At 46.5% G+C, this 27,866-nt stretch overlaps 10 protein-coding genes across 10 annotated transcripts; 6 read left to right on the top strand and 4 right to left on the bottom strand.

Annotated features, from left to right (window-relative positions):
- Positions 1 to 59: 59 nt before the first annotated feature.
- N7471_010786 (ankyrin repeat domain-containing protein) lies at positions 60 to 1,196 on the top strand (the record flags this gene model as incomplete). The annotated part of the gene is made up of 1 exon (XM_057283505.1): positions 60 to 1,196. One exon carries the CDS (start codon positions 60 to 62, stop codon positions 1,194 to 1,196), a length of 1,137 nt encoding a protein of 378 aa, XP_057132484.1.
- Positions 1,197 to 4,191: 2,995 nt separating this feature from the next.
- On the top strand, positions 4,192 to 5,333 carry N7471_010785 (ankyrin repeat domain-containing protein; the record flags this gene model as incomplete). The annotated part of the gene is made up of 2 exons (XM_057283504.1): positions 4,192 to 5,215; positions 5,323 to 5,333. The coding sequence occupies 2 exons, from the start codon at positions 4,192 to 4,194 to the stop codon at positions 5,331 to 5,333; spliced, it is 1,035 nt and encodes a 344-aa protein (XP_057132483.1).
- Positions 5,334 to 9,493: 4,160 nt separating this feature from the next.
- Positions 9,494 to 10,101, bottom strand: N7471_010784 (uncharacterized protein; the record flags this gene model as incomplete). The annotated part of the gene is made up of 2 exons (XM_057283503.1): positions 9,494 to 9,914; positions 10,064 to 10,101. The coding sequence occupies 2 exons, from the start codon at positions 10,099 to 10,101 to the stop codon at positions 9,494 to 9,496; spliced, it is 459 nt and encodes a 152-aa protein (XP_057132482.1).
- Positions 10,102 to 11,260: 1,159 nt separating this feature from the next.
- N7471_010783 (uncharacterized protein) lies at positions 11,261 to 11,557 on the bottom strand (the record flags this gene model as incomplete). The annotated part of the gene is made up of 1 exon (XM_057283502.1): positions 11,261 to 11,557. The coding sequence occupies one exon, from the start codon at positions 11,555 to 11,557 to the stop codon at positions 11,261 to 11,263; it is 297 nt and encodes a 98-aa protein (XP_057132481.1).
- A 369-nt stretch (positions 11,558 to 11,926) lies between these two features.
- On the top strand, positions 11,927 to 13,594 carry N7471_010782 (uncharacterized protein; the record flags this gene model as incomplete). Its single annotated transcript, XM_057283501.1, has 4 exons — positions 11,927 to 12,436; positions 12,487 to 12,858; positions 12,915 to 13,058; positions 13,115 to 13,594. 4 exons carry the CDS (start codon positions 11,927 to 11,929, stop codon positions 13,592 to 13,594), a joined length of 1,506 nt encoding a protein of 501 aa, XP_057132480.1.
- Positions 13,595 to 14,532: 938 nt separating this feature from the next.
- N7471_010781 (Male sterility NAD-binding) lies at positions 14,533 to 15,280 on the bottom strand (the record flags this gene model as incomplete). Its single annotated transcript, XM_057283500.1, has 2 exons — positions 14,533 to 14,939; positions 14,998 to 15,280. Coding segments are annotated over 2 exons (690 nt in total), but the record flags the coding sequence as incomplete, so codon positions are not given.
- Positions 15,281 to 15,400: 120 nt separating this feature from the next.
- Positions 15,401 to 15,730, top strand: N7471_010780 (uncharacterized protein; the record flags this gene model as incomplete). The annotated part of the gene is made up of 1 exon (XM_057283499.1): positions 15,401 to 15,730. One exon carries the CDS (start codon positions 15,401 to 15,403, stop codon positions 15,728 to 15,730), a length of 330 nt encoding a protein of 109 aa, XP_057132478.1.
- Positions 15,731 to 18,051: 2,321 nt separating this feature from the next.
- On the bottom strand, positions 18,052 to 18,421 carry N7471_010779 (uncharacterized protein; the record flags this gene model as incomplete). The annotated part of the gene is made up of 3 exons (XM_057283498.1): positions 18,052 to 18,156; positions 18,236 to 18,318; positions 18,379 to 18,421. The coding sequence occupies 3 exons, from the start codon at positions 18,419 to 18,421 to the stop codon at positions 18,052 to 18,054; spliced, it is 231 nt and encodes a 76-aa protein (XP_057132477.1).
- Positions 18,422 to 19,217: 796 nt separating this feature from the next.
- Positions 19,218 to 20,135, top strand: N7471_010778 (uncharacterized protein; the record flags this gene model as incomplete). The annotated part of the gene is made up of 1 exon (XM_057283497.1): positions 19,218 to 20,135. One exon carries the CDS (start codon positions 19,218 to 19,220, stop codon positions 20,133 to 20,135), a length of 918 nt encoding a protein of 305 aa, XP_057132476.1.
- A 1,163-nt stretch (positions 20,136 to 21,298) lies between these two features.
- On the top strand, positions 21,299 to 22,967 carry N7471_010777 (uncharacterized protein; the record flags this gene model as incomplete). Its single annotated transcript, XM_057283496.1, has 2 exons — positions 21,299 to 22,899; positions 22,949 to 22,967. The coding sequence occupies 2 exons, from the start codon at positions 21,299 to 21,301 to the stop codon at positions 22,965 to 22,967; spliced, it is 1,620 nt and encodes a 539-aa protein (XP_057132475.1).
- Positions 22,968 to 27,866: the final 4,899 nt, after the last annotated feature.

Below are 27,866 nucleotides of genomic sequence, written 5' to 3'. Positions count from 1 at the left end.
TACAAATACCCTGGTTTGCATGACCTCAAGGAAATCTATACCTCTCTCACATATTCATGATGAGCCTAGCTCCACTATCTCCAGCCGACCAAGACTTTGAGAACTTATCTCCAGTCGACCAAGACTTTGAGAACTTATTTGATATGGAACAACCTACCAAAAAAGACCGAAATGCCATCTTGAATCATTTCAAGAATACGCTTGATATCAACATCCCACCAAAGCCATACAACACCGCTTTGGAGGCTGCTTCCCACATAGGTAGTTCAGTATTGGTGAAACGTTTGCTCGAAGAGAACCCTAATAGAAATCCTACAACAAGCGAGCCCGATCGTTACGGGAACGCTCTCTTGTTGGCAATCTCGGGAAAGTGTCCCAAGACAGTGAAATTACTTCTAGACCATGGTGCGGATCTGCAGTTCAGAAAAAAGTGCAAGGGAGAGTATAGGTCCCCACTCGACGTTGCATTTAAAGAAGGCTACAAGGAGATAGCGAAAGAGTTATTCAAGCGTCTTGAAAAACCCCAATATAGGGGAACAGAGGTCCACAGGGCACTCTGCATGGCTTCCGAAAATGGAAACAGAGACCAAGTCAAGGCGCTACTTCGGAAGGTAACAGACGTGAATTACCAAGACGATGCATACGGCCCTGCCTTGGTACATGCTGCTCGTGGCGGTAATACTGAAGTTGTCAAAACTTTACTAAACAACGGTGCAAGGGTGAATATGGAGTCTTATCACTTCGGAAGCCCTCTGACAGCCGCTATTGAAGAGAGGAATCCTGAAATGGTGGAACTATTGCTTAGAAGCAACGCAATTGTGGATCTCTCAGAAACTAAAAATCCGCTACTGTGTGCCGCGAAGGAGGGAAATCTTAAGATCGTAGAATTACTTATTGATCGAGGTGCCCAAGTAAACATTGAAGGGTATAAATACGGCACTCCTCTTTTCGCTGCAGCACTATATAAGGAAAAAGATGTGGCTTTATACTTACTTGAAAAAGGAGCGAAAGTCGATATCGCTATCAAAGCTGCCCGACGAGGGCACTGGTCTTTACCAGTTCGGGAGGTCGGTGAGCTACTAAAAGCATGGGAGTCCAGTAAACACAAAATGAATTGTGAAGAAGGGCACAGTTCCGGCAATAGAAGATCAAAGCGCCTGAGGGAAATGAGCAGAGTACTTAAGTCGCAGCGCTAGTTGGCTCAATTATCCACTTCCATCAAGATTCTATTAAGATGACCCAACATATTTTTCTAAACCAAGAAATTCGACTCACATATGCGGGCAGAGGCGAGCCTATACCCAGCCGTCACAAGGTAGTGTCTTGGGGGTAAACTGTTTTCGAATTCTACTGTACTGCTAAGACATCCCATTGGAAGCAGTTCCTCGACGAAGCAGGTGAAGGGAAATTATGGAAGGCAGCGACGTACATGAAACCACAAGACTCCTGGGGCTGCGTTCCCGCCCTCAAGGTTGGCGATAAGGAGCTAGTTGACAACGCGGAGAAAGCTCAGGCGTTCATGGGCTCGTTCTTCCCATCTATGGCGCCTGCGCAAGAGGAAGCACCCGTTCACGACCCAACCGAGATCCGATGGCATGCAATCTCCGAGATTGAACCTTATCGATCTCTCAAGGCTTCCAAAGGCACAACAGCACCAGGCGAAGACGGCCTGCCCACGTTGATCTGGAAACGTCTCTGGAGATATCTCGGAAACATCATCACTCGGATTTTCACATCGTCGATTGAACTAGGATACCACCCACAGCGATGGAGAAACGCGCGAATCGTAGTCCTGCGGAAGCCCGGGAAACCAGACTACTCGCTCCCTGGAGCGTACCGCCTGATCTCGCTACTTGATCACTCGGCAAATTATTGGAAGCGGTGATGGCCCGACGGCTGTCCTTCTTCGCGGAGCATTACGGTCTCCTACCGGATACTCAGTTCGGAGGACGCCCGGGACGAACAACCGAGCAAGCCCTCCTGATGCTTGTTAACGCAATTGACCGGGCGTGGTACAGGCAGAAGGTCGTCACGCTGGTGGCCTTTGACCTGAAGTGAGCTTTTAATGGAGTGAATAAGACAAACCTGAATATTCGCCTCCAGTCCAAGGGTATCCCCTCTGTAGCGCGAACATGGATTGCGAGCTTCATGAGTGGGCGCCAGGCTAGCATTGGGTTCGACGATTACCAAACCAAGGTGGTACCGCTAGACAATTCCGGGCTCGCGCAAGGCTCTCCGCTGTCACCTATCCTCTTTGCATTCTTCAATTGCGATCTGGTCGACCAGCCGGTCGACTTTCACGGTGGGGCATCCGCCTTCATCGACGACTACTTCCGCTGGCGAGTTGGCTGGAGCGCCGCAGTGAACTTGGCCAAAATCCAGTGCGACAGCATACCCCGGATCGAAACTTGGGCCCGGCGAACTGGGTCCTGCTTCGCCGCAGAAAGACCGAACTTATTCATATTACCTGGAAGAGGAAAGAACAGAGTCAGGGCCAGCTTACCATGAATAGCAATGCTATCAAGCCATCTACGACCGCCAAAATTTTGGGGGTGATCTTCGATCATGAACTTCGATGGAAGGAACACGTACAGCAAGCCGTCAAATGAGCCACCAAGGTCAATATCGCGCTTGGGAGATTGCGACAGCTCCGCCCGGAGCAAATGCGACATCTCTACGAAGCGTGCGTCGCACCGGTTGTCGACTACGCCTCGACCGTCTGGCATGATCCACTTCGAGACAAGACCCATCTACGACACATCCGTACTGTGCAACGGGCGGCTCTTATCCGCGCCCTATCTGCCTTTCGAACGGTTGCAACAGCCACCCTTGACGTATAAGCACACGTACTGCCAACTCACCTTCGTCTGCGCTACTATGCACAAAATACCATCACTAGACTGCATAGCCTACCCTAAAAACATCCCATATGGAGCGCCCTACGTCGGGCCCAGGGAAGACGCAAAAATCGTGGATCGTTCGCTCGGTTCCCGCTATCAGAAGCCTTGAAAACTATGAACCTAGAGAGACTACAGGAAATCGAAATGATTGACCCAACCCGCTACCCCCATGGCAAAAAGAAGCCTTCTCGGAAATCGAGATTGAATCAGACAAGGAGCTCGCGATAGAAAGAGCCGAGACTGCACAAGCAACCGCCGACATCGTGGTATACTCAGATGCCTCGGGACGACACGGCCATTTGGGCGCCGCAGCGGCCGTGCTGAATGGCTCACTGGAAATAATCGACAGCATACAAGTGCAGGTTGGGCCCATGGATCGATGGTCCGTACATGCCACCGAGTTGGTTGGCATCCTGTACGCCATCAACATCATCAACAAGATCGCTCTCCGACACTGGAGAACATCCCATACGCGGGTGAGATCTGCCACTATCCTCAGTGACAGCAAGTCGGAGCATCGCAACGGTTTCAAAGCCGCGCGCTATGAGGGCAGCATGAATATAACGACGGCACAGGCGAGGCTCTAAGTTCGCTTAGGAAGTGATACACGATACATGTACATAGGAGGATATATATAGTAGTGGTAGGCTGTCTATCGTTTCGACAGTTGATTTGACCACTAGACCAAAATACGAATCCGTACCCAGCCTAGTGGGTTGTGGTTTAGAATCCAACTTCGACGAGAGGTCGGCGTAAATGAATCACACACACAAACACATATTGTACCTGTTGACAGTTGGTTAAAAAATATGTCTAGTTATCTCCTGGCGATTTCGCCTCCTCCCTCCCTTTCTTTGATAGATTCATTAATAATCACCGGGTGTGATTTGGAGTTACCGATGCCTAATTCTACCGCCTCGATGGCGCACCGTTTTAAGATTTGGATGCAAGACGCATCGGTCGACAATAATGGTACAAAAATGGCAATGACAAGGCTAAGTAATATCTAAAAATGAAACTTAGATAAAAAGAAGAATAGCCCAACGGGGATAATCGCAGTCACTACAGGGGGTGCTGATGTATCAATGTCTTAGTAACTAAACGAATGGGCATGCTGTTTATAGACACAATCCAAGTAGGAAAAAAAACGAAAGCTAATACCTAAGACAACTGACGCTCAATATAGAACGTCATTACGAGATTCTCATACAGTATCGAGAAGCTTCAGTGTTAAATACAAATAAGCTGGTTCGCATGACCCTAACGAAATCTACAGCTCTCTCACATATTCATGATGAACCGAGTATCAGAGTCTCCTGCCGATTGCTTGTTCGACCAGCCAATTTCCGACCAATATAAACAAGCCGTATTGAATCATTTCAACTCTGTGGATGATATCAACGTCGCACCAAAGCCATACCACACTGCTTTGGAAGCTGCCTCCCACATAGGTGATCCAAAATTGGTCAAGCGCCTGCTTGAAAAGAACCACAATGTCGAGACAACAAGGGAGATATTTCGTCACGGAAATGCACTTTTGTTGGCATCCAGGGGAAATTGTCGCGAGACAGTGAGATTACTTCTAGAACATGGTGCAGATCCGGAGGCCAAGAGAATGCGCAGCGGAGTTTATGAGACCCCCCTCGACATTGCATGGAACAATGGGTTCATTGAGGTAGCGGAAGAGTTATTTGAGCGTCTTGTAAAACCCGAATATCGGGGTCCAGAGGTTCACAAGGCGCTCTGCATGGCTGCTGAGAGCCGTAACGGAGCCCGAGTCAATGCGCTACTTGGAAACGGAGCATACGTGAATTACCAAGACGATTCCTACGGGCCTGCCTTGGTATATGCTGTTCGTGGCGGGAATATCGAAATTGCCAATACTTTACTAAAACACGGTGCTATGGTGAATGTGGAGTCTTCTATATACGGATGCCCTCTTGAAGCCGCTGTTCAAAATAAAAGTCATGAAATGGTAAACTTCCTGCTAGAAAACAACGCCGACGTGAATTTCTCTGGAACTGGAAATCCTCTACTGTCTGCCGCGATTGAAGGGGATCTTAATATGGCAAGGTTGCTTATAAATAAAGGCGCCGATGTCGACATTGAAGTGAGCGAATACGGCACTCCCATTTTCGCTGCAGCAATATATGGACATAAAAATGTGGCCTCATACTTGCTCGAAAAAGGTGCAAAAATTGATTTCGCTATCAGAGCTGACGGACGCATAAGTTACAACATCAAAGATATCCAAAAGGTCAAAGAGCGACTGGAGAAATGGAATCCGAATACCACGCAAATCAAAAGTCTGAGTAGTAGGGATCTTTGTTTAGATATATGGAAGGCTATTTCCACATGGTCAAGCTTTTTATTAAGGAAAAATGTCACTGTAGTGCAAATGATACACAAATCGGAACGACAGTCGAACTCTAAGTGTCTTGAAGATTGGGAGATATCGGTCAACATGAACTCCATTTTCCTGTTGATGCTTTGTTTGCAACTATTGGCGAAGTAAATCAAAGTCTACTTCCTTCGTTATTGATGAGGTCATAAGGACAGTTATGGTGTATCTAGTTTAGTTCTTCGTCTTCCCTCATACATCCTTACTTGCGTATACTTCTGGAACTTCAGTAACTCTTCACTTGATTATGGCTTGGGTCATCTTTCTAATTCAGAAGAATTCCTTGGTCCATTCTAGAAGGAATACGCGAGGTCATATATACAGCATGAGCTTCAAGTTGATTTTCAATCAACTTGCTTCTTCATATAGCCACCTCCAAAAATATTTCGGATGGTGCGACTTTGTTCCTTAGCTACACCAGCCTCATATCACAACACTCATGAATAGCCTAATACTTCGGCATAGAGCTATTCGGTGCTCTGCCTGGCATCGTCCCTCGATATCGCAGGACTTAAAACATAGTAAAAACTGATGAGCAACGGTACAGTTGAGAGGCAGACCGTTGAGGGTAGAGTATTGAGAATAAAGCATGTAACATTCTGCCGGGTTTGAAAACTCAAGCTATTAAACTGGCACGGTGTATTCCATCCCTGACTATCAAGAATTGCCTGCACCCGATGCGGCAACGTCTCAGAGATGCTTTAGGTGCTCTAGGATTCATTGGTCCCGTGCAAGTTGTGCTGTAGCTACCAAATAGCCTTTGTCTGCTCACTATTTTCCATATGAATAAGATCAGGACGAAGCCTATAGATCTCAGCCCTCATTAACGCCCAGAGGTTCTCAATTGGGTTTAGATCAGTTGAGTGCGGAAGAATGACGATGCGAGCCAGTGACATACCTCTCACAGGTTTACCTATCACTGGGAGGCAAGGGCGCATTCTTCTTACAAATTAAAACACAACTCGACAAATAAACAGAGACGACTCAATTGACTGAAAATAGTACAAGTACCGTGGGTATCCAACTCCACATATCCTTGACATCCTTTTCAGATGATTATAAATTCACACAGCACTCTCGAGGTACATGTGTTAAAACAAGCTCTCGTTCATCCATTTTATCAGCCCAGAGGATTGAAATTTCGCTGAGGAATCGTGGAGATGATGATAAACCAAAGCCCAAAATTGGGATATCATCGGATTATTGTTGCTTGTGGTAAGTGCCTTCCATACTTTGGGTTATTGCAAGAATCTGTCAGCGAGGAACTCAGTTCTGATTCTTCAGGATTGATTTTTTTTTTTTTTATTCACATCAATCTCTTTTCTTCCACCCTTGACTAATATATCGTCTTTGGTAGAACATTGCCGAAGGCGGAAGGTTCGATGCCGTGTTGACGAACATGATGAGCACGGACGCTGTGAAAATTGCCTTCGGTTAGAAAAATCGTGTAACTTCTTTCGCAATCCTCGCGGCTTCTCATCGACAACTAAACGGAGGATACGGCCATCTATGATTGAGGGAATGCCCTTGCAGAGTCATGTCTCCAATCCAATGTTCGTTCCCGACAGCCAACTTCTGAAAGCTGCATATTTAGAAGAGATGCGTAAGTTGACTGAAACACTAAATCCAAGCATCAATCCCGACATAAGTACTAGTCAGAATGATTCTCACTATTTCAAAGACAGGACTAATTCGTTGGATGGCCCATCTGCTGGGATTCCCTCGAAGCTGACGGCACAGCCACCAATTACGTCATCATCACGAGTGATTCAGAAAACTTCTTCAGGGTCTATGCTTGGATCACCAAGCTCGCTGAAAATCCGTGCACAAGGTCAAGAGCGTGCACAAATGGCTGATCTAGAACTTTTTGCCTCCAATGGAAACCTCGCATTTCACTTTAGAGAGCCACAAAATCCCCTGGATCCGACGCAATATGCCATTTGTCACTGAACGAAATGTTTTTATGTCCCACAGCCTGAGGCCTGGGCCCATGACACCCATAGAACGATTTCAAACCCCCTGGATATTGCAAAATGGAGCAGGCCAGTCTTTTTAGAAACGCCAAGGCCAACAAGACGCAGGGAAGGGTCTCTAAACGGATCGTGCTCATTCATGTACTCTACTTCGTGGAATATGCTTTCGGCGTCCTCAAGTTTCATCGACGGGCAAGCAGAAGACAAAGTCACATATGATTGCGAGAGCAGATTTTCAGCAGCATCTTCACGTGGGATTTAAGATTGAATTTAATCGAAAGCTTATCTACAGGCTTCTAATCCACCAACTCAATGAACTTTAAGGTCTAGAAGAAGATTGGCCACACTCATCACAATCTCGGCCTGTTAAAATATATATAGCATATTTTAACAGGATATTTTAACGACTATAACTGTGTTAGAATTTTCTCTAACGCCAGAGTCATGGTCACGATGTGCTGGGTACTTGGAATAAACTTCGTGGACCGCAGGGCCGGCCCACAACGACGACTCCTGCCATGTCCGGGAGCCAATCGGTCTCTCGGCTTTTAGTGCAAAAACCGGAGACATTCTTACATAAGTTCATGTGGTCTGTTCATAATTGGCACAGATTTTTACAAGCTGTCTGCTAAAATTATTGGAATGACGGTGGAATTTGAGCAGATCGAGAGAGGAAGTGTCGGGCCCAAAGAGAGTATACTTACTACGAGGAAGGTTCATGCAGGACAGAATATATAGCTTCTAGAACGTTCTACACACCGGATAGACAAAGAGCAGCTTGCCACTTGACAGGGGAACTTACTCTCTTGTGAGAGCAACCAGGAGAACACAACCACGGATCGGGTTTTAGCCTACCATTCTGTCGCCAAAGTGTGTGTGATACTCACCTGCCCCAGCAGTGCCTCCTAAGCAACAAAGACATGTTCCATTCGCAGGCTGAGGGCCGTCAAGTTTGGTTTGTGGATTGTGTCCGGACCTTTGCAAATCCTTCCAATCTCTTCTCCGGGCCACAAACAGAACCTCCTTGATATACTGTCCCGAGGGTCGTCCCTGGGATCTGCATCGCAAACCCTTACCTGCGTCTGTCTAAATTCACGCATGGTGTTTGATTGGTCCGTCGGGTGCTATTTGTATTCAGGGTCTCATCAGTGTGATAGTAGCGTTGCAATCTTGCGAGGGGGTGGCGATCACGAGAACCTAGCTCGTGAGCCTTGGTTGCAACAACGGACATGGCTGTCCTAAAAACTAGGCTCGGTTTCCTATAGAATGTTTTCCAATGAGGTCTAAACTTTGATTATGCCTTCCCAAAGAAAGACAATCTTCATACTGAGTTTAAGAGTATGTCAGTGCCTGCGCGGCCAGAGAGTAGAGATTCTAGTAAAGGCAACATTAGCTGGCAGCGAGTAGACAGGAAAGGAACAACAAATCAGCGGCGCGGGGCCAAGGATGAACAGGATTGATTCTAGCGAGACCAAAGGGTCCTCCGGCCAACCGCAGGTACAGCTCAGCGTTTCTGTCGGCCAAAAAGTCTCCAACCCATTAGTTCGGCATCTGTTGAAGCACTTCAACCCTCATGAAAGAGACGGTGGCCGTAGCTAGAACAGGCAAATGTAGAGTGCCACCACGTTAAGCGATTTAATTACAAACTCAATGATATGTAGGGATCATATTTTTGCGGCGTTACTGTCTTTTCAACAGTTGATGAAAGTGCTTCACCACGCTCAACGCAGGTTTTGAAAGCAATGAATTCAGGTTGAAACTTGAGTCTGTAGGCCACAAAATCTCCAAACACCATTTCAACGTCGTTTGACTCGCTTCAACGCCTATCAACGAGACAGTGATTCTCGCTACCATCTGCGCAACCGGTTTCTTGGTAGAGACGTAGCCGAAAAAATATAAAAAAGGGGCCGGAATCCCAGCCCAAAAAAATCAGGACTTCGGTCCTGGCTTATACATGTTGCAGTAGCTCTCAAAGTAGGGTTGAGCTGTGACACCATCCAGCTTCATGTTACCAAGCATATCAGCATCGACGTCTTTGTTAAGCCCCATGCCGACTCCATAAGATCGTTTGCTGCAAAGCCCACCATTCAATGGTAATTGGCTGTTGTCCAGAGTATCCGAGATCTCACCATGAGCGTAGATGCTAAGAAGAACGCCCTCTTCTTCCAACTGCATCACATAATCCCCGTCGTATTCCTCTAAGAATAGCACGTGCTAAATTAAGGCCACATCAACAGCTTGTGAGCCTCGGTAGTGTGTTCAACGGAGATTGAAAGCTCATATTCAGCCTCAGGCTTCGAGCCGACGTGGGTTGGATCCATAGGGCCAAGACTTTGACCATAGTTCGAAACAGCCACTCCTTGTCTCCCGGATTCTAATAAACTCGTACCTGTAAGATGAGTCAGTAGCTCGCCTTGTCTGGGGGGAGATACGAGGGTACCGGGATGTTCCTGAGTACCTTGAATGGGCTTGTAAAACTGGTTTGGTGGTTCTGTTGGGCAGACAACTGGTGCACCGTTTGCTGGTGGCTTAGCTGGGCCTTTTGTAGCACCCACGTTTGGGCTCTCAAGCGGTGCTCCATCACCGTGAAACGGTCCAGCAAAGTTCAAGTAGACTTGTCTTTCTTGTGCGGCGACACCTCTTTATAAACACAGATCAAATAGTTTTTTCTGCAGTAGCTACAATTTGGTCGTTCCTCATCACGCTTGACCTTTTTAGCCGGGCATTAATCACAGGCCTATAGCCCTGGAGGTCAGTTATATCTCGCTCGGAATAAATTAGCCACTAACCTGCTTGGCCCTCGCCGCCCCACACTGGTGCGCTCCATGGGTCTGATATTGGTAAAAGGTCGGGCCAACCATTTGTGGATTGGACGTCATTATCTGCGAATGTAGAGCAAAACGGCGGGTTCTTTCTTGTCGGGCTCTTGGTTGGATAGGCTTTCATTTAAAACATTCAGAGAAGTTCAAAACCAACAAGGTGATTCGCAAACGAACCCCTCTCAAATCGTTTATTCGTGTTGGGTGTGGTAATATAGCTTACAAGTAGGTCACGTAAAAAGTTTAGAGCTTTTAATTAGTGGTTGTACTTGAATGTGCAACACTGTCGAAGGCTTATATGCTCTCCTCTGGTTCACCGTAGGGTATTCTTGAACTGCGTATAAATACAGCAACGGCTTCAGCGATAGACGACAAAGGGCAAGCGCTACTATAAAACCACATGAGTGATTAGCAAGCTGTTTCAAGAAAACGATGGAGAAAAAAAAACGCAAGAGTCGATACCGAACATTTCTTGAGCTTATGATTTAATGGAGAAATGGGATCATGGCAACTAGACCAGTTGAGGTTGTGATATTCAGTGAGAGATTTAGTACAGCAATATAGGTGCTCCCTTATTTTGTTAAACAAGGCATTCCAATAATAATAATAACAAATCAAGATAAAGCCTAGTCGCTCATGATCGGACCCCAAAGCCTATTTCTCTAGGTATAAACGGTTCGGATGAGACGATACTCACAGTCAAGGCGCCAGGCAGTTATCCAATATCTACGACCAGCTTGGAAAAGCTGTCAACCCACGACTAAGCTCTGCAATATTTTCTATTGCCACAATGCGTGATTGATTATATTCTCCCACTGCTTGTCACTGACCACCCACGGTTGATGTCATTTGCTGAATGTCATTCACTTGGCTTATTGCCGCTCACTGCTTTCCGCTCCCTTTCCCATGGACCCCCATTCTTTAGTGCTATTCCTTTAAGAACCGTTTTTGATTCAGGTAGTGCTGTTGGAAGTAAATATTTGAACTACAATTTCTTTTTCTTTCAGTAAATGAGAAATAACATGAACCCTGCCCTCGTTCAACTTTCGTAGGCATTTCTAGCCGTAGAAATGTTACAAGCCGGATATCACATGAGCACGGATGCGGGGGCTCACAAAAAGGACGTGAGTTCCGCATGGTCAGAACCAGGCTAGATGTAAGATCGGCTCATAACAAGCTTTTTGTATGCTTCAGCAGGTTCGACTTGTAAAATACGAACTGCCAGGCTAAATTTCGGGAGGCCACCAATGCGGGAGGCCACCAATGCGGGAGGCCACCAATGCGGGAGGCCACCAATGCGGGAGGCCACCAATGCGGGAGGCCACCAATGCGGGAGGCCACCAATGCGGGAGGCCACCAATGCGGGAGGCCACCAATGCGGGAGGCCACCAATGCGGGAGGCCACCAATGCGGGAGGCCACCAATGCGGAAAACATTAAAGCCAGTAGAGTGTATATCTTCCATACTGACTTACGCTATCGAAAGTGGTCTAGCGAAGTAAATGCAATACTAGGTCTTATATCCACCTACCAAGTTATCTGTCCTATGCATGAGATACCAAGCAAATTGGCCCAGAGATACATTGTAAGAGCTCTTGTAATCCGAAGCAAAAGCACTTAAAGAAAAGTTTTCTACACCGCTATTATCTCGGCATATGGCGGTATACCAAATAAGAACATGAGTTTAGGTCATAAATAAGAGACTTCCAGTATCTAAGAGCAGTTTGAAATTTCAGAACATACTTTTGAGGATGTCGAACTCGAAATGCAGAGAACAGAGTGGTCCGTTACTATCTACCTCGATTATTTCTCAAAAAAAGCGTCTTTTCTATTGATGACGCCAAGGCTGACCATGGAGGTAGATCCGAATCTAGCATATCACATGAGTCTCTTGAAGATTGACGATTCTGATGACCGCGACGACGATATCGTGCTAGCCCCCATTTTTACGGGCCCAGTTCTCAATAAATCCGGCCAGACTCCATCCCAGTTTGGCCTATTGGGAGGACTGAAGAAGCTTGAAGCCCCTGGTTATCCAATTTCTCGGAAACAACTTTTTGAAAAAGACCCGCGACTCTTTTTCAATGTTTCATCGCCATCGAGTACCTTCATCTGCGGCTCTCAGGGGTCGGGTAAAAGCCATACCTTATCCTGCATACTAGAAGGCTGTTTGATCCCCTCTAAGGCTGGTAGACTTTTAAATCCCTTGACAGCTGTCGTTTTTCACTATGACACTTTCATTTGCGATAATGGCGGTTCTCCTTGTGAGGCTGCATTCCTCGCATCTCACTCTCAGATCAATGTCAGAGTTCTGTGTGCTCCAACAAACATTAGAACTATACAGGTAATCTAACTTTAGCCTAGGAATGTTATTGCCTCTGACATATATATTAGGGGACCTACGCAAGATTCAATATCAAGGTGGAGCCTTTGCAAATAGATCAAGCCAACTTGAATACCAAGCGCATGCTAGACCTTATGGCTGTCGGCCAAGATAAAGGGCCAGTACCTTTGTACATGCATACTGTCCAGCGTATTCTACGGGAGATGCGCCTTTTGCAGCAAGAGCACGCGTCCCAATTCGATTACCAAGAATTCAGAAGGCGAGTTCTTGATTCTGATCTTCTTCCTGGTCAACTTGAGCCCTTGAAGCAACGCCTAGAGACGCTTGAGAGCTTTATGCCTTCCCAGCAAGCAAAGCCAACGAGTGGGCTAAACAAAAAAAAGGGAAAATCCCAAGGGGCAGGCTCGAGCTGGGCACCAAAGGTTAGACTCTGGCAGTCAGTCCTAGTATCACAACGAGAAACTAATTGCTTGGCCAGCCATCACAATTGACGATCATTGATCTTTCCTGTCCGTGCATATCTCCTGATACGGCTTGTTCTCTGTTCAATATTTGCTTTGAAATATTCATGGAGCAGGACACAAAAATTGGCCGAGTAGTTGCACTCGATGAGGCCCACAAGGTTCGTCACTCACGAATAGGATCTCATACCGATGGATATTGACGTGCTCTGTGTAGTATATGAAAGATTCAGTGGAAGCGCGCAGCTTTACAGATACCCTTCTTTCAACTGTCAGGTTGCAACGCCACCTTGGGGCCCGCATCCTTATTTCCACCCAAGAGCCAACAATTTCAAGCGATCTCCTCAGTCTATGCTCAGTCACCATTGTCCACAGATTCTCCTCGCCAGCATGGTTACGTGCACTGAAAGGGCACGTGGCTGCAGCAACTTTGGGAACACAATCCAATGGGGAAGCAACGGCCACCGTTGAAGAAGACTTAGCCGCGCCCGAAATATCAGGCAAGCTCTCATTGTTCTACCGAATTGTCAATCTTCGGGTCGGTGAGGCCTTGCTGTTCTCACCTGGTGCCGTATTGGGTTCTGCGGCAGAAAATCCTAGCTCTCCAGGCCTGAGTAGACTGGGTGCTGGGTATTTAGTAATCAAGATCCGAAAAAGATTGACGGAAGACGGTGGAAAAAGCGTTATATCGTCTTAGGATTGCAAGATGAGCAAGTTATTGAACGATTCAACTCTTAGCAAACGACCTGTGTTACGACTTATCAGAATGAATATGAATTATCTTTGGAGATTTTATTAAACTTTGACTACGCAAGACTTCGACTTGATGCTCTTGACAGTGAGCTTCGAACCTTAATGTCTTCAGCATCCTCAATTGCGCTATCTTTGGATGGTTGGACAAGTCAGAATTCATTGCCAATGCTAGCAATTAATGCTCACTGGATGTCCTCTGCCTTCCAGCAATATCGAGCTTGTATTGAGTTCGTTGAAATTGAAGGCAGCCACTCTGGAGAGAGCCTTGCTGATATCGTTGCGACGGTTCTCGAGGGGTTTCATATATCTGATAAAGCTATGACAATCAAAGCTGACAACGCATCGAATAACGACACCCTACACTGATATCTATACCAAAAGCTGTCTCAGCGATACGATTAGTACCTGGCCGAGACTATCATCCGAGAAGGGACGATGAAATTTACCCATAACTCCCAAATCTGCTGCTTTCCTCACATCTTGAACTTGGTTATGAAAACTATATTGAGGTCTCTACGCGCTAGTTTGCATAAGGAAGTCTGTGATCTCCTTGATGATGTTGCTAAGCGGAGCTGGAAGACGGTCAACGCTCCTACCTCGCCTATTGCAAAGCTTCGACTACTTGTCCTTTGGATTGTACGTTCTCCTCAGCAGATACAAAAGTGGGATAATCGACCTTGCTGTACAAAGGCTATCAACCACAATGTTGATACTCGACGGAACTCTACCTTTGCTAAGTAGGAATACAGTAGCTGACAAGTCCGACTTCTATAAGATTCACACTCTTTTGCTCTTCCTCAGCGCCACATCCGTGCACTAGTCTATAATGAGCTTGGGCTGTATATTAAGTATTTCACCTAATTATCATATCAGATCATACCTAAACGCACCACCGTTCAAAAAATAAAGATTTCCAGCAACGGAGTGGATTTTCTGGATACTGTAGGAAATCCATCCAATGGTCAGATTGCCATCCTCAATCGAATATTTCTTGTTCCGTAGGAGGCTCAACAGGGGGTTCGACGGGAGATAGAAGTTTGTTGGCAAACCTTCCCTTTTTTTCTTTTTTGCTACCTTCGTTGGAATAGGAGCTTCCAACAGCTGCTCCGGCTCTGTATTATGCTTTTGAGCATACTCATCTTTGTCAGGTTGCTCTAGTAGATCCGGCCTGATTGATCTGGACTGTCTGTCGATTGATTCAGAGTCAATCGCATCAACCAAGCTACAAGAGCTAGAAGATAATGTGGTCGGATTGTTTTGTAAGCTAGCCTGTATTTCATTGATGGAATCTACCGGCTTGGTCAGTATAAGTATGGGCGTAGGCTGACTTAGGCTGACTTCTCTTACCAAGGCCTCTGATGCCAACGAAACGTTTGCAAGTATCCGAACCTTTCTTGAGGATCCACAATTTTTTATTCAATTGTTCCCGTTGGCTTTGGCTCTCCTCAGATTCACCGGCGACTTGTCTGATCAAGTCTTTGGGCATCTCGAATGCTGTTATAGGTGTAAAAAGCGTAGGAATTGCACCCAGAAGCTTTACTTCGATTACTTTAGTGGCAATGTCATCTGGTATCTTGCCACTGAGTTCTGTACCCAAATTCTTGGCGTTGAGACGTGCCATATTACCCATGTTCAAGGTCATAAAACAGATGGTTATCGAATTCTTCATGAGGAAGAGACCTTGATTGTGCCTTTGATGCGAGGTGGTGAACCAATGGCATTGGGCGTGAACAGGGTTTTGCCACTTGCCATGTTTCTTCATGCAAAAAACCCAGGCGATATTCAGCATAAGCATCTTCAAGGTCGCGAGACAATCTTTCTCGTTGACTCGGTAGTCAACACCGGCCAGTCAATCTTGGAATTCGTGCAGCACATTCGAAACCTTCATGCCTCTATCCGCATTATCGTCGTTGCTGGTGTCATCCAGGCAAAATCGGTTTCCACCAGTATGATTGCGCAAGAGCTCTCGCGATTCCGGCGTTTGTCCTTCGTTGCTCTTCGCCTGTCGAATAATCAATTCACCGGCAAAGGGCCCACCGATACGGGGCACAGACTGTTCAACTCCGTGCTCCTTAATTAGTTGTATGCGGGAGTGTGGTACCATGTGAACATTTTCTTCGTTGGCTCAATTATGTCGTGGTAAACTTGGAAATATTTCTGTCTTTCCTTCGTGCTGCATAGTAGGAAAAGATACAGTTCGCATTTTCTCGCCATGGTTTCCTCTTTGCTGTGAAATCACAAGAACTAGGCTTGAGTACTTCAAGTCTTACCTTATCCTAGACTAGTTTTGAGTATCGATGAGAGTTAGCCCTGGCTTGAACAACAAGATATAGGTACTGGAATTTGTAACGCAGATCACCGATCGAGCATCTAATACGTCTCACGGCTCTGGTAGGTGGTTTAAGTCTTTAGAAGTGGGTCGCAATAAGAAACCTAATGCTGCAATTCCATAGAAGTCTCTACGTGAGACTTAACGCTGTGCTCGTTGAGAATCTTTCCCGATGCTTCATGCATTCGGCCAACAAGTGCCGGCCTCACGGGGACCATTTTAATAGAAACCAAAGTTGTTCTAGTTTTAATTTTAATTTTTTCTTAAATATAGGTATTAATTTTGACGAGCTTTTCTATTGAATGCTTAATATCCTAGGGTTCCTAGGTGTACTTGTTGGATTGGGCTCGGGTTGGCCTTATAGATCATACTCACCATGTCGGTGGTGGTGACTGCAAGTAACATATCCCCCATGACACGCACCGTCCGTGGGCGCAAAGCTACACCACCCTCATTTATCGAGTCAGCTCATGGGTATTTGCGAGCCTGTTCGTGTGTGAAAGCGCGCCGTTCACGCTTCTTTCACATCTATCAATAGCATTGGTCTGGTCAGCCAGTTTACAAAACCACTTGCATGTTTCGCGGCACTCCTCCAACGATGGCACGCGGCCAAACAGGCAGCCAGCTTCTCTTTTAGCTTCGCCAAATCGACCGTATCCAGGATGATACCAACTTCGGCTTCACACATCAGCACCAAACGGGTGCCTGCGAGTGCTCTATTGTTCTGACCTGAGGTAATGGGCTACGTAATGAAAGGGAGTAGGACATCTAATACCAGACAAGATGACATCAACGAAAATAGTGGCGCTGGAGAGATATACCGCTTTACAGCTCTCCAACTTCGAGATGACCTGAACACCTGGTGATTGAAATGTGGTCGGTTACTTCGAAACTGATATAGAAAACTGAATATGCTGACATGAATCAACCCTGGACACTTCGACTGAAAATATACATGTGATAACCCATACCATGTTGAGGGGTTTGTATAATGATATATCGCAGTCGCCCAGGGTCGACACCCTGTCACAAAAGTCCCTGTTTTTGGACCCTGCAACCACTTTGATTACTCGGAACGCTCTAAATATCACCTTGACCACAATGCCCACAAAAGAAGCACTGTTGGCAATACCGCGGGGAAATTTGGAGCCACCGGCAGTTAGGACGCGTCTTACATATGATGTTTGAACTTTGAGTTCACGACAAGTTCCAAATGCTCAAATGAAAGATAAATGTGAGAACATTGTTGCATGAGGGGTGTTTAAGGTGTGTTCCCCGAGTGCCTACGCAGGGGTCCTTTCGCCGAATGGGTTTAGTAACATGGCCTTCCTTGAGATCTGAGAGAGAACAGATCCGTGCTTGAAAACCCCGCTTCTATTCCACGAAATAAAGCCCACTCATACTTGCATAAGGTCTATCTCTTCTTCTCAGACGCACGGCACCTTCCAATCCCGTAGAATGAGACATACCAACAATGACCCATCCTACAATTTTGGTTCGCCAACAGGTTCTAAATTATGCTCCTAGAGGCCTATGAGCTTGGCCGATTAACAGAAACCTTTTACAGTACTGGCCAAGGCGCCCATAAGGATACAGACTTGCAGCGCCGCTTCTGTCGATCGGAAAGAAAGAGTGCAAAGTTGGCCCGAATGTGCATGAAAATGGAAAAGACATGTTTCCCGCTCCCTTGAGCAGGTTTTTTATATGGCTGTACGTTCTCGGCTCCTTCACGGTTGTTGAGAGTGCCTCACTTGCATGCCCTCAGTCTTTTAGTCTCCTGAGTCTCAACACTTGATGCTTACACGGATTTAAATGCAAAAGATTTCCATACATATTCAAATAATTCTACATTTAAAGGCAAAGAAATAGAAGCCGCAGACGCCAATATTATGGGAATGCGAAGTTCGGATATGCGCTAGAGAGAACGTCTGGTATGCAACAAGACGTTTCAATACTCGTCGTTAGATGGCTGCCACGGTGGGCTTTTCCTGGAGCAAGAAGAGAGAAGATATTGGCCAGGTTCTATAAGAGCGGAAATCTTTGCGACTCAGGGCAGCATCTGTAGGACTGCCCTACGCGGGCGACCACAAGATCTCCGGCACTGCTCTCTTCTTCAATAGCTTTTCGAGGATCGTCAACAATTTTGAAGCACCCTTTATTTGCGCCCAGTGAAACGTCTGGAAAGATTGGTTGCAATATTTCTGTGTCTGCGTGAGTCCGACAGCCGGCGAGAAATGACCGAAAAAGTGGGCTAACCTCAGTCTCCTTGTGCGACAGTTCAGAGCTGGCAAACAGCGAGATAATGGATATCCGAAAGAGAAGGGTGCCGATGAGAAGAACTATAAACGGCCTGGCGTTATTTTAGATGCAGGTGGGAGACATATGGCCATTAGACTCACTGTCAAAGCCGGTGTCTTCACTGCGACTTTGTAGACTGGCCATGCTCATACTTCGGGCTGATAGAAAAGCTATAATCTAGATTTTCCAGGTTAGAGAATTATTGAAATCCGTGCATGGTCTCCCCGCTCACCTTATAGAAACGGTTGTTATCAGAGATGCAACCACCACAGGATGGGAAATTCTTCAACTGTGATCCACGGTGAGGCTCTAGCCTAGAGACATTACGTCTTATTAATTTATTTACAGGCCCTCAAAGGAAGTACACAAGGAAGTGATTTAGAGCGTGACGTGCCATCCTTTCGCAGATGTGTTGGCCAGGCGGAGTGGGTCGTACTGTTAACTGTCTTTCATGGCAAACACAAGACTAACCGACCCCGCAACAGTAGAAAGAGACGCAATGCATGGCAACATGAGCCCCCGACCCGGGAGACCGCAACAATGAGTATGTCTGTGCACAGCAGAATTACGTTGAGACCTGCACGAGTATCGAGGCAGTATGACATGGCTTCAATCTAGCTTGCGTCGAGTAGCGAGTTAGGATAAGCAAAAGACGGGGATGCAGATTGAAAGGCAAAGGAGAATGACAGGGCGGAAACCGTTGGAAAGCAATAGAAAGGGAGGGAAAGACAAACAAGATAATGGCTAGCGTTGGGCAGCAAAGCTGGATGACGAGATTGCCCACAAATTATCTAGGCGCAATGAGTCAGAAGAAGTGTAGCGAGGAAGAGAAGATAGATTCTAGAGTATATACATCAAGCTTGCAGCGGGCATATTCACAGGTCAAGAAAACTGGTGTCTCTGTGATCTTCATTTTGCAAACTTTCTCGAGTAGGACATAATGAGCGGAGGACATTTAAGGTCTCCGCTGATCTCCCACCAGCCTAAAAGTCTGCGGTTGCTTTACGAGCCTCTCTGCTTGCTCCACACTCTGAGTGAAGTCCGAGGGGATCGAATCAAGCCCGGCGATATATCCCTTGAAGGCCCGGGGTTGACTGCCCCCAGATGTTATCGATCCTTTGTTGACGCCATTGCCTATATATGTGCATACCAGAAGAAACCTGGCTACGTCACCGCCGCAGCCCTCGAAGAGGCCCCCGATGCGATAGTGGTTCTGCTGGCTGCCAACGATGGTATTGATCCGGCAGTCGTCACTCTTCTGGAGAAGGTGCTCATGATACTTTCATGGGTTATCGATAAGCCTACGGTTCGACTAGACACGGATGAGGGCCGAGGGGTAATGAAAATATTGACTACCCATGTTTTGGACCTCAACACCCCCAAAATTTTCGAATACTACCAGCAGGTGAAAAAGTTTGTCCCGTGGATGATGGGAAAATTGGGTACCGAGCCTGGACCACCACGAGCAGATCATGACAGCATCCTCAACATCCGCGACTGGTTTGCAACGTACTTTTCGAAGGGCAGTATGCAGCTCCAGGAAAACGATATGCCAAGCCTGGCCCTCTCCAGCTATAGGGACCGGGAGGTGTTCAAGGCCTTACATCACACCACCGGGGGCCTTGAACAATCCCGTAATTTCGAGAGTCTCCATAAGCTGCTCTACAAACTGGGGAAGCACGTGGCTCAGTGTAAGCGACTGATCCAGGCCACCATTAGGCTTCGCTCGGAGTTATCGCGAGGTTTGCGCATCGAGACGATTGGCGGGTCGTGCCTCGGAGAACGCGACCTAGCAAATAAAATTAACACTGATCAATTACAGTTTGACAGAAGCGGGGGTGGGCAGGTATGCATTTAGGCCGCAAGTTTTGGTCTGATACACGTAATAAACCAAATCCTCAAACCCAGCAAGCTTTGAAGAGACGTGAGCTCACGTCAACTTCCTTATTCCCTATGAGAGACAAACGAGTCTCACTACTCAAATATCGTACCCCTCACGGTTCCAGCATGGCTCAGTCAGACAAGTGTCTTCCATGGCCGCCTAAGCCACTACTCTAATCGAACTCTCTCTCAGTATAGAATGTAAAATTGGAAGCAACAACGGGGGACCCACTGATTTTATGTAGACGAAGCCACGTGCCAATTTTAGCAAGAATCCATTGTATTTGAGTCTGTGGTCGGACGGGTTACCTTATTGAAGCTACTCATCTATTACACGGATACGCTATGATAATTAAGGCTACCACGGCGGACAAGCAGTATATCATCCAGGCAGAGGCAGACAATTATTTTCATATTAGGAGCTTACAAGGGAAACACATCCCCGTCTGTCCTAAGACATTTGCGCCACGAGTCTCATCTTGGTACAGCAGTAGTACTAACTAGTATAAATAGATTTCATTTACCCTGAAACGAAGGAACGGAGTGAAAGGGGTTACAAACCGCGCGCCTGCGCGACCCCGGCTTCTTAACGCTGCCAACAACACAGCGACACACACAGCCAACTTTAGCGCCAAGCCTCTGCCTCATTGGTGTTTGGTTGGATTCCTGTTCACGTGCTTCTGTCGTCTTTTGTGTGCGTTTTGTCTCGTGTGCGTTTTGTCTTCGTAACACGCTACACAGTGCGTCTCTCGTACTCTTGCCTTGCAAGGATCATCCTGGCATAATGCATCAACTGCCCCTTCACTTCTGCTATTGCGACCTTCTGGCTCTTCCCGTATTGCTCCTTCACCATGATATCTGTCTGCTGCACTCTTGTCATTCGCCAGTTCCTTTCCCCTTGTCCTTGTCGCTCTTTCCTCTCGTCCCCGGGTCTTTCCTTTGCACCAGTGGTTTCTCATTGATTATGTCTCTTAATTACCATCCATGCTTTATACGTATTGCAAGCCCCGTGCTACCCCGGTAGGTTAATCGATATCCATTTTACTCTTCGTATTTTCCTTGCCATGCATAGTATCATTTCGCCTTTCCTATTTTCCCTCTGCACATTTCTTTCTACTTTCCCCAAACTGCTGCCCACCTATGACCTCTTCTGCGCCCAACTTGCGATGCTCGTCGTGCAAGCGACCTTGGCAGCAGTCCTTGTATAAAACGTGCGAAGCCTGTCGCCAGAAGAGCCGCCGCCACTGGCGCCGTCATCGCCCGCTAGCGACTGCTGATACGCCAAGCCCTCCTTCTACACAATCTGTGCTACCCTACACAGATCTCCCCTCGTCTTCTCCGCGTACTTTCTGCTCTCAATGCTGTCGACCGTGGCAGTCTGCACGGTATAAGACGTGTGATAACTGTCGCCAGAAGGCGCTGCCACATAAATCCCGTAGTCGGGTGCTCCCCACCACCGAGAACCAAGGAGTCTCTATAGAGCCCGTTGATAACGTGAGAGACGGCTTTCCTGGACGCATTTTACCAGCTTCGACTGCGACACGCCGCCTTGCACCGCTTCTTCAGCACCATGCTAAACGGCAAAAGATCATAGACGCACAGCCACGCAATGTCGATGACTCTTTAGACAAGGCACTCGGCTTTCTGCGTAATGAGCATGAGCGTCATGCAACTGCTTCTCAGTCCTTCCCCCCGGAGATAACGTCCACTGACATACGGAGGTCCGTTTCCAGATACGAGGAAGCCACTTCAACCGCCTCCAAAATATCGGTGTGTAGCTCTTGCGGTAAGGTTGTTCCTGAAGCTAAAATTTTCCCCGTTGATGACGGGGATCCTTTGCTCTTACCTCTAGGTGGTGCTCTCGATCGCTGTGGCCAGCATGGAAGCACCTGGGACGTATGTTCGTCGTGTCACGCAGCCCTTATTCGTGGGGCCACCCCTAAGTTCTCGGCAAAGAACCTCGTCAACGTGACTCTTTGCCAGGAATACCCATCTGCATTGGCCGAGCTCACCCTGGTTGAAGAGTGCGTCATTGCAAGATGCCACCCTCTAGGAGTCATTGTGAAATTACGTCCAGGCGGCCGCCGATCTTCGATCAGCCATCGTGCGCTACGAGGTCATTTTATTGTCATTCCACAGGACCCAGGTCCGCTTCTTCAAATTTTACCAAGTCCGAGTTTGAGATTGGATAGCCTGATCAAGGTTTTCTGGTTAGGGGATCGACCACCAACGGATGCGGACCTAAGTCCGTTTTTGATTATTCGCAGAGTCAAAGTTCTCGCCACGTTACAATATCTCGTTCGAAACAATCATCTATATCGGGAATTATTCATTAATCACTCGATGATAGACAACTGGAGCGATGAGTTCATTCCTTTGGAGCTGCGGGATAATATTATCCGTCTCGACGAGCCGGACCATCACGAACGTGAAGGGTACACGGTTAGCCTAGCACAGGGTAACTACGAGAATGATCTCCAAGCAGCACAAAATGAAAGTTTCCACTCCAACGACTGTGGTCTCTTCCTGACTGGTTCCGTTTCCACTGATATCAATGGAGAACGCCAGAACCCTGACACACGCATGTTGCACACCTTACTCGATGTGGTCGGCGGCAGATCCTGTACATCCGAACAAGATTTAGAAAGAACGGATCCTGCACTGGCATGCCCTAGAGCGGGCCAAAGAATTCCAGTAATTTCTTATACGACTCGTGGCCAAGTTGCATTGATGGATCATTGGTCAGACCCTCATTACTTTACCGCCGCGTTCCCCGCCTTATTTCCAAAGGGGGTCGGAGGCCATCTAGACGAGCGTACCATCCCAGTGTCCTTGAGTGCTCTTTCTGAGTGGGCTTTGAGTCACCACAGCAGAAGGTAAACGGACTATATGAATGGATTCAGCTATTCCATAAGTGGACGATTAATCGTACGCTTGGTGGAAAACGGCTGGTGTTATGCGACCGTTTTGGCTCCCATTTAACACGCCAATTCATTGAATTTTGTAAGAAGAATAATATCATTTTATTCTTCTTACTCTCACATACCAGCCATATACTACAGCCTCTCGATATAGGAGTGTTTAGCGTCTATAAACACTGGCATAGTGAGGCTGTTGAAGCGGCTACAATGACTGGATGCCGCAAATTCTCGAAGGATGAATTCCTACACATTGTATCGCCGAAATCAGACGAAAAACCTTCCGGCCGCATACAATTAAGCTTGGATTTAAATTGACAGGCCTCTGGCCTATCAATCCCAAGCTTATTACTGATGAATTGGAGTCGTATGATCCATATCATGACAATTTACCCCGGCTGGATACCCCGTCAACTGGCTCTCAAAACACGGAATTCAGCACTCCAAAAACAGCTGAGAGAATTCGAAGAATTAGCTCTTGTCTTAGTTAATACGATCCTACCACTCAGCGTTTCAAAGACGGGTTAGAAAAGCTTGCAAAGGGCGCTGAAGCGCAGGCTGTATTAGCTCTCCAGCTACAGCCTGAATTCGATCGTACCCAGGCTATTATGGGAGCGCGCCACGCCAGATATGACAATTCGCGCCGTCATATACAGATCACCGGTATCATATCTTCCACCCAGGTGAAAGCAATGAAGCGAAAGGAATACAAATTGGACGAAAAGGCGGATCAAGAAAAGACCAAGCGCAAGTGGAAGAAGGTGTTGATCGAAATCAGGAAGCATGGAAGAGCCAAAAAACGCCGGGGAGATTAAATTGTTTTTGTATTATAGTAGTAAAATGGCTAATTGATTTCTTTACTATTTTTAATTAATTAATTTACTACATGGTGGTATGTAAAAGTGAGGTTAAAGTGGAAGATTGAAAAAATTGATCATTTAGATGATCCTGTTCATATGGGTGAAGGACCCTCGCGTAAAAAATGTAAGGGCCGGTTAGTCTACAGAGTTATTCCGGAGTATCCCTATCAGTGGGGCCTGTATTGTTTCTTAATCTGGATATGTAGCGGGGTGTATTAACCTGTAATTTGATACAACTGACACATCGATACCCCACTTTTGGAAGCCCCTTCAAAGTATGAGCTTATTTATATGTACCAGGTAATTGATATACTCAGGCCCGAATGGAGGGTTATAAGTGTTTTACGTTGGATATATCATTTTTGACTTTAACAATTCACTTGAACTACATCGATCAAGCTTGATTTGTGTTGCTGGTCCTCTCATCCGGCAATAAACTTAGCGGCAACACAGACGACGCTGCACCAAAGTCGCAAACCACAAACGACCACTTGGCCCTAGACATTCTCTGCTCTCGCACCTTTATTGTACTCTTCATCTGCGCACATGACGGCTCAATAGTAACAGCCGGAAGAACACCCCCAATCGGACATTTGGACAAATCCTTCCACCACCGTGGGGGAATATCCACACAGATAGTTATCATCTGCTCGTTGGACAAACTCACAAACCCGACAAAACGCCGCACTTCAGCGCCATGATTGCGACAGATTCCTTCAAACTGCCCCATAGCTTCTGAGAGAGTGATCGTACCGTCCGTCTCATAATTGAACGTATAATATCGCTGCTCACAAGGCCAACTGCGACAAAACGAACACCACGCCAACGCCATCGCAGTATGCTTGCAAAAAAAAATTAGACAAGACAACAACCAGAAGATGATAAAAATCGGCTCTCGTCTATCCTTCGTCAACTTACCGTATAAACAAACGAAAACAGAAAACTTTGCTTATGACGCAAACGGTCCTCCTGTCCTTGATGGTCCTTGGGGGAAAAAAAGTTAACTTGACATCAGGGGACACGCCCATTTAAATATGTAAGCCCCAAGGTCAGAAGTGAGATCTTGCCAGATTGACAGATTCTCAAGGCCCCACTCCAGCTCCTGACGTTTGGCTTGTTTGCATCACATGCACGCACCGCACCGTGGCGCGATGTCCATTCGTGTCCACATGCGAAGTTTCGGTTGTTGGGTCAACCACCATAATCGGGACATCAGCGCGGGCAGCCAATGATAATAATGAACCACTCCGGATCAGCACTAATCCGCAGCCCCACCCTAAGCAGCAACACGATATCGTTGTTTTGGCATTGCTCATAATTGTGACTAAGCACTCACCTACACCCTTTCCCGGTGTAGGTGAGCCCACACCTATTAACAAACCCATACCTGTTAACAAAAAAATCAACATTTCAATTTTAAACCTATTTTTCAGCCACCATACCATCTGGATCTACATATCTAAATAGCTCACTATTAACATCAAGATAATCTCTATCCCCTGATGCCTCTTCTTTTTCTTTGAGAGCCTGATTCGCGCGATGCCAGTAGTCTCGAATCCTTGCGTTCCCAGCCTCATGCCGAATATCCAATTTAGATTCCTTCGTACATCGCCGATACACCTTCGAATTGCCTGCAATTGATGATAATGGACTCTTAGCAGCACCTTTTACCATGCGCTTAGATTTTTTGATAGGAATTTTGTGGCTTTGCATCCTTTTTATCGTTTGTTTTGCAAGTGCTAGGTCTTGGATAGCCTGCTTACCACCACGAATTGCACGGTCTATATGCTTTTGAAGCTTTGGAAGGTCTGGTTCATCGTTCTCGAGTATCAATTGAACCTTATTCTCAACCTTTGAGAATCTTTGATCTGAATTAGGCGGCGAATTCGTTGCCGAACTGGGAAATTCACGGTCTGGTGACGGCGTATGACCATATATCTTAAGGACTGGTTCATCTTCCCAGCCAGGATCAATTTGATCACAAACAATATGTAAATCATAAGGCCAAAGACCTGTATCTCGAAATGATGATTTAATAGTCTGTGCCTTAAAGGTGTCTTTGCGAACTGTTTTGATCATTCGAAGAAAATGTCGTTTATCATCAACATCTCCACCCCATCGTACAATCTCATTGTTCTTTTTTCGGAATTTTTGTTTAAGAACTGAGAATGGCTTGCCATCAAGAGGCTGGCATCGATGTGTTAACTTTGGTATAAACCACCAAGGTATAATGTTGAAGCTTTGGCAAATATGTTCGAATTCCGGGGTTCCATGAGACCCATGATTATCCATAACCAAAATCCTAGGTCTGCCTTTAGCGACTCGCTTTTTAGTGGCATAATGGAAATCTAATAGCCATTGAATAGCAGTTTTATCATCCGTCCAGCCTTTGGCAGTTGGTTTAATAACCCTATAGTTGGTAGGATCATCATCGCCATCGAACCAATCTTCCATTTGTTCGGAACCACGCATTAAAAACCATGGATGCATAACCCAGCCATCGGCAGAGATGCATTCAATGCCGGTAATATTCTGGCCTATTCCACCGGTCGCAATAGTCTCATATTTACGGGTGGAAGCAACATTTTCCTTGGTTCCAATACCAAGCTGAAAGCCAGTCTCATCCCAGTTGTATAGTTCATGGGCCTGGATTTTATTCTTTTTAAGAAACTGGCCAAAAACCTGGTACCAATGAACTAAATCACTGTGTAATTCAGCTTCAATCCTTGCTTTTTCCATTGGTTTTTGTGTGCGTAGAGTAATATGGGGTGGTAGGCGTTGAATGAATTGATAGCCGTACATTTTGCCAACCTGCCGGTCGGAACCACAATGTTGTAAAAGACGATTCGCAGCACCCTCAATATCGATAGCAGTTGGCGGTGTATATACTGAATTGAGGTGCTCAATCCAGCGAATAAGAGAGGCCTCTTGTGAGGAATTTAGGGCCTTTTTGGTAGCTGCACGGCCTTTTCCATTTGTTCTACCGTCCTTTCGGTTTCGAAGCTTCCACTTTGAGACGCCAAAATGAGAGGCTGCGGCCTGAATACTAGTAAATTGGCCCGATTTATAGGATTCGAGGGCATTTGAGAGAAGAATCTCTTCTTTTTCGGAGGAATTCGGCATGGTTTTGATGGTAAAAAATAGGTTTAAAATTGAAATGTTGATTTTTTTGTTAACAGGTATGGGTTTGTTAATAGGTGTGGGCTCACCTACACCGGGAAAGGGTGTAGGTGAGTGCTTAGTCACAATTACTGCAGTGCTTTCCGGATCAGCGGATCCTTCAAATCCAGCCATTGTGCACTGGGTCTTGTCAATCCACCCAGGATGACCAGTTCAACCGTGACGCCGACGATGCGTACGCTTGGCTGAACATCGAGCTCCTGGCTAGACTTCCGCAAAGCCCAACACTGGGCCTAGATCTCAGGCCCAAGGCCCAACCCCCATGGGCTTTGGGCCCATTCTCTAAGGCCCAACCCAACCCCCAAGCCCATGGGGGTTGGGCTTTGGGCCCCCCAAAAGCCCAATTCCATGTATAACTACGGTCTTGGCGCTCATAAACCTGATGATTAATGACTGTTTTTTACAGATGCTCCACTCTGTAAGCCTATACAGTGCATACATCGGCCCGACGTTTTACCAGGCCTAATTAGGGGTTCAACTCCCTCAAGAATCAAGATCTCAAGATTCAACGGCGAGGAACTGGTAATTAAGGTCATGAATAAAACTAGCTACACTATACACTATAGTTTACCAAGATTATCTAAAGAAAAACACAATTTCATCAAGATTTCGTAGTATTCTGGCACTTAGGGAATCATCAAGTGTCAACATGCAGAGATATATATCTCATGCAGATAGAAGTAGGTACACCTTTCTGTTGAACTTCAATTTTAAGGGTCAACTTTATCAATTATAGGTTTACAGCATTGA

The sequence above is a fragment of the Penicillium samsonianum genome, assembly GCF_028829775.1.
Source record: "Penicillium samsonianum strain IBT 33392 chromosome Unknown utg000006l_segment0_segment0, whole genome shotgun sequence".
NCBI lineage: Eukaryota > Fungi > Ascomycota > Eurotiomycetes > Eurotiales > Aspergillaceae > Penicillium > Penicillium samsonianum.
Note: the sequence above shows the minus strand (reverse complement) of the source record. Positions and strands in the feature narration are given on the sequence as shown.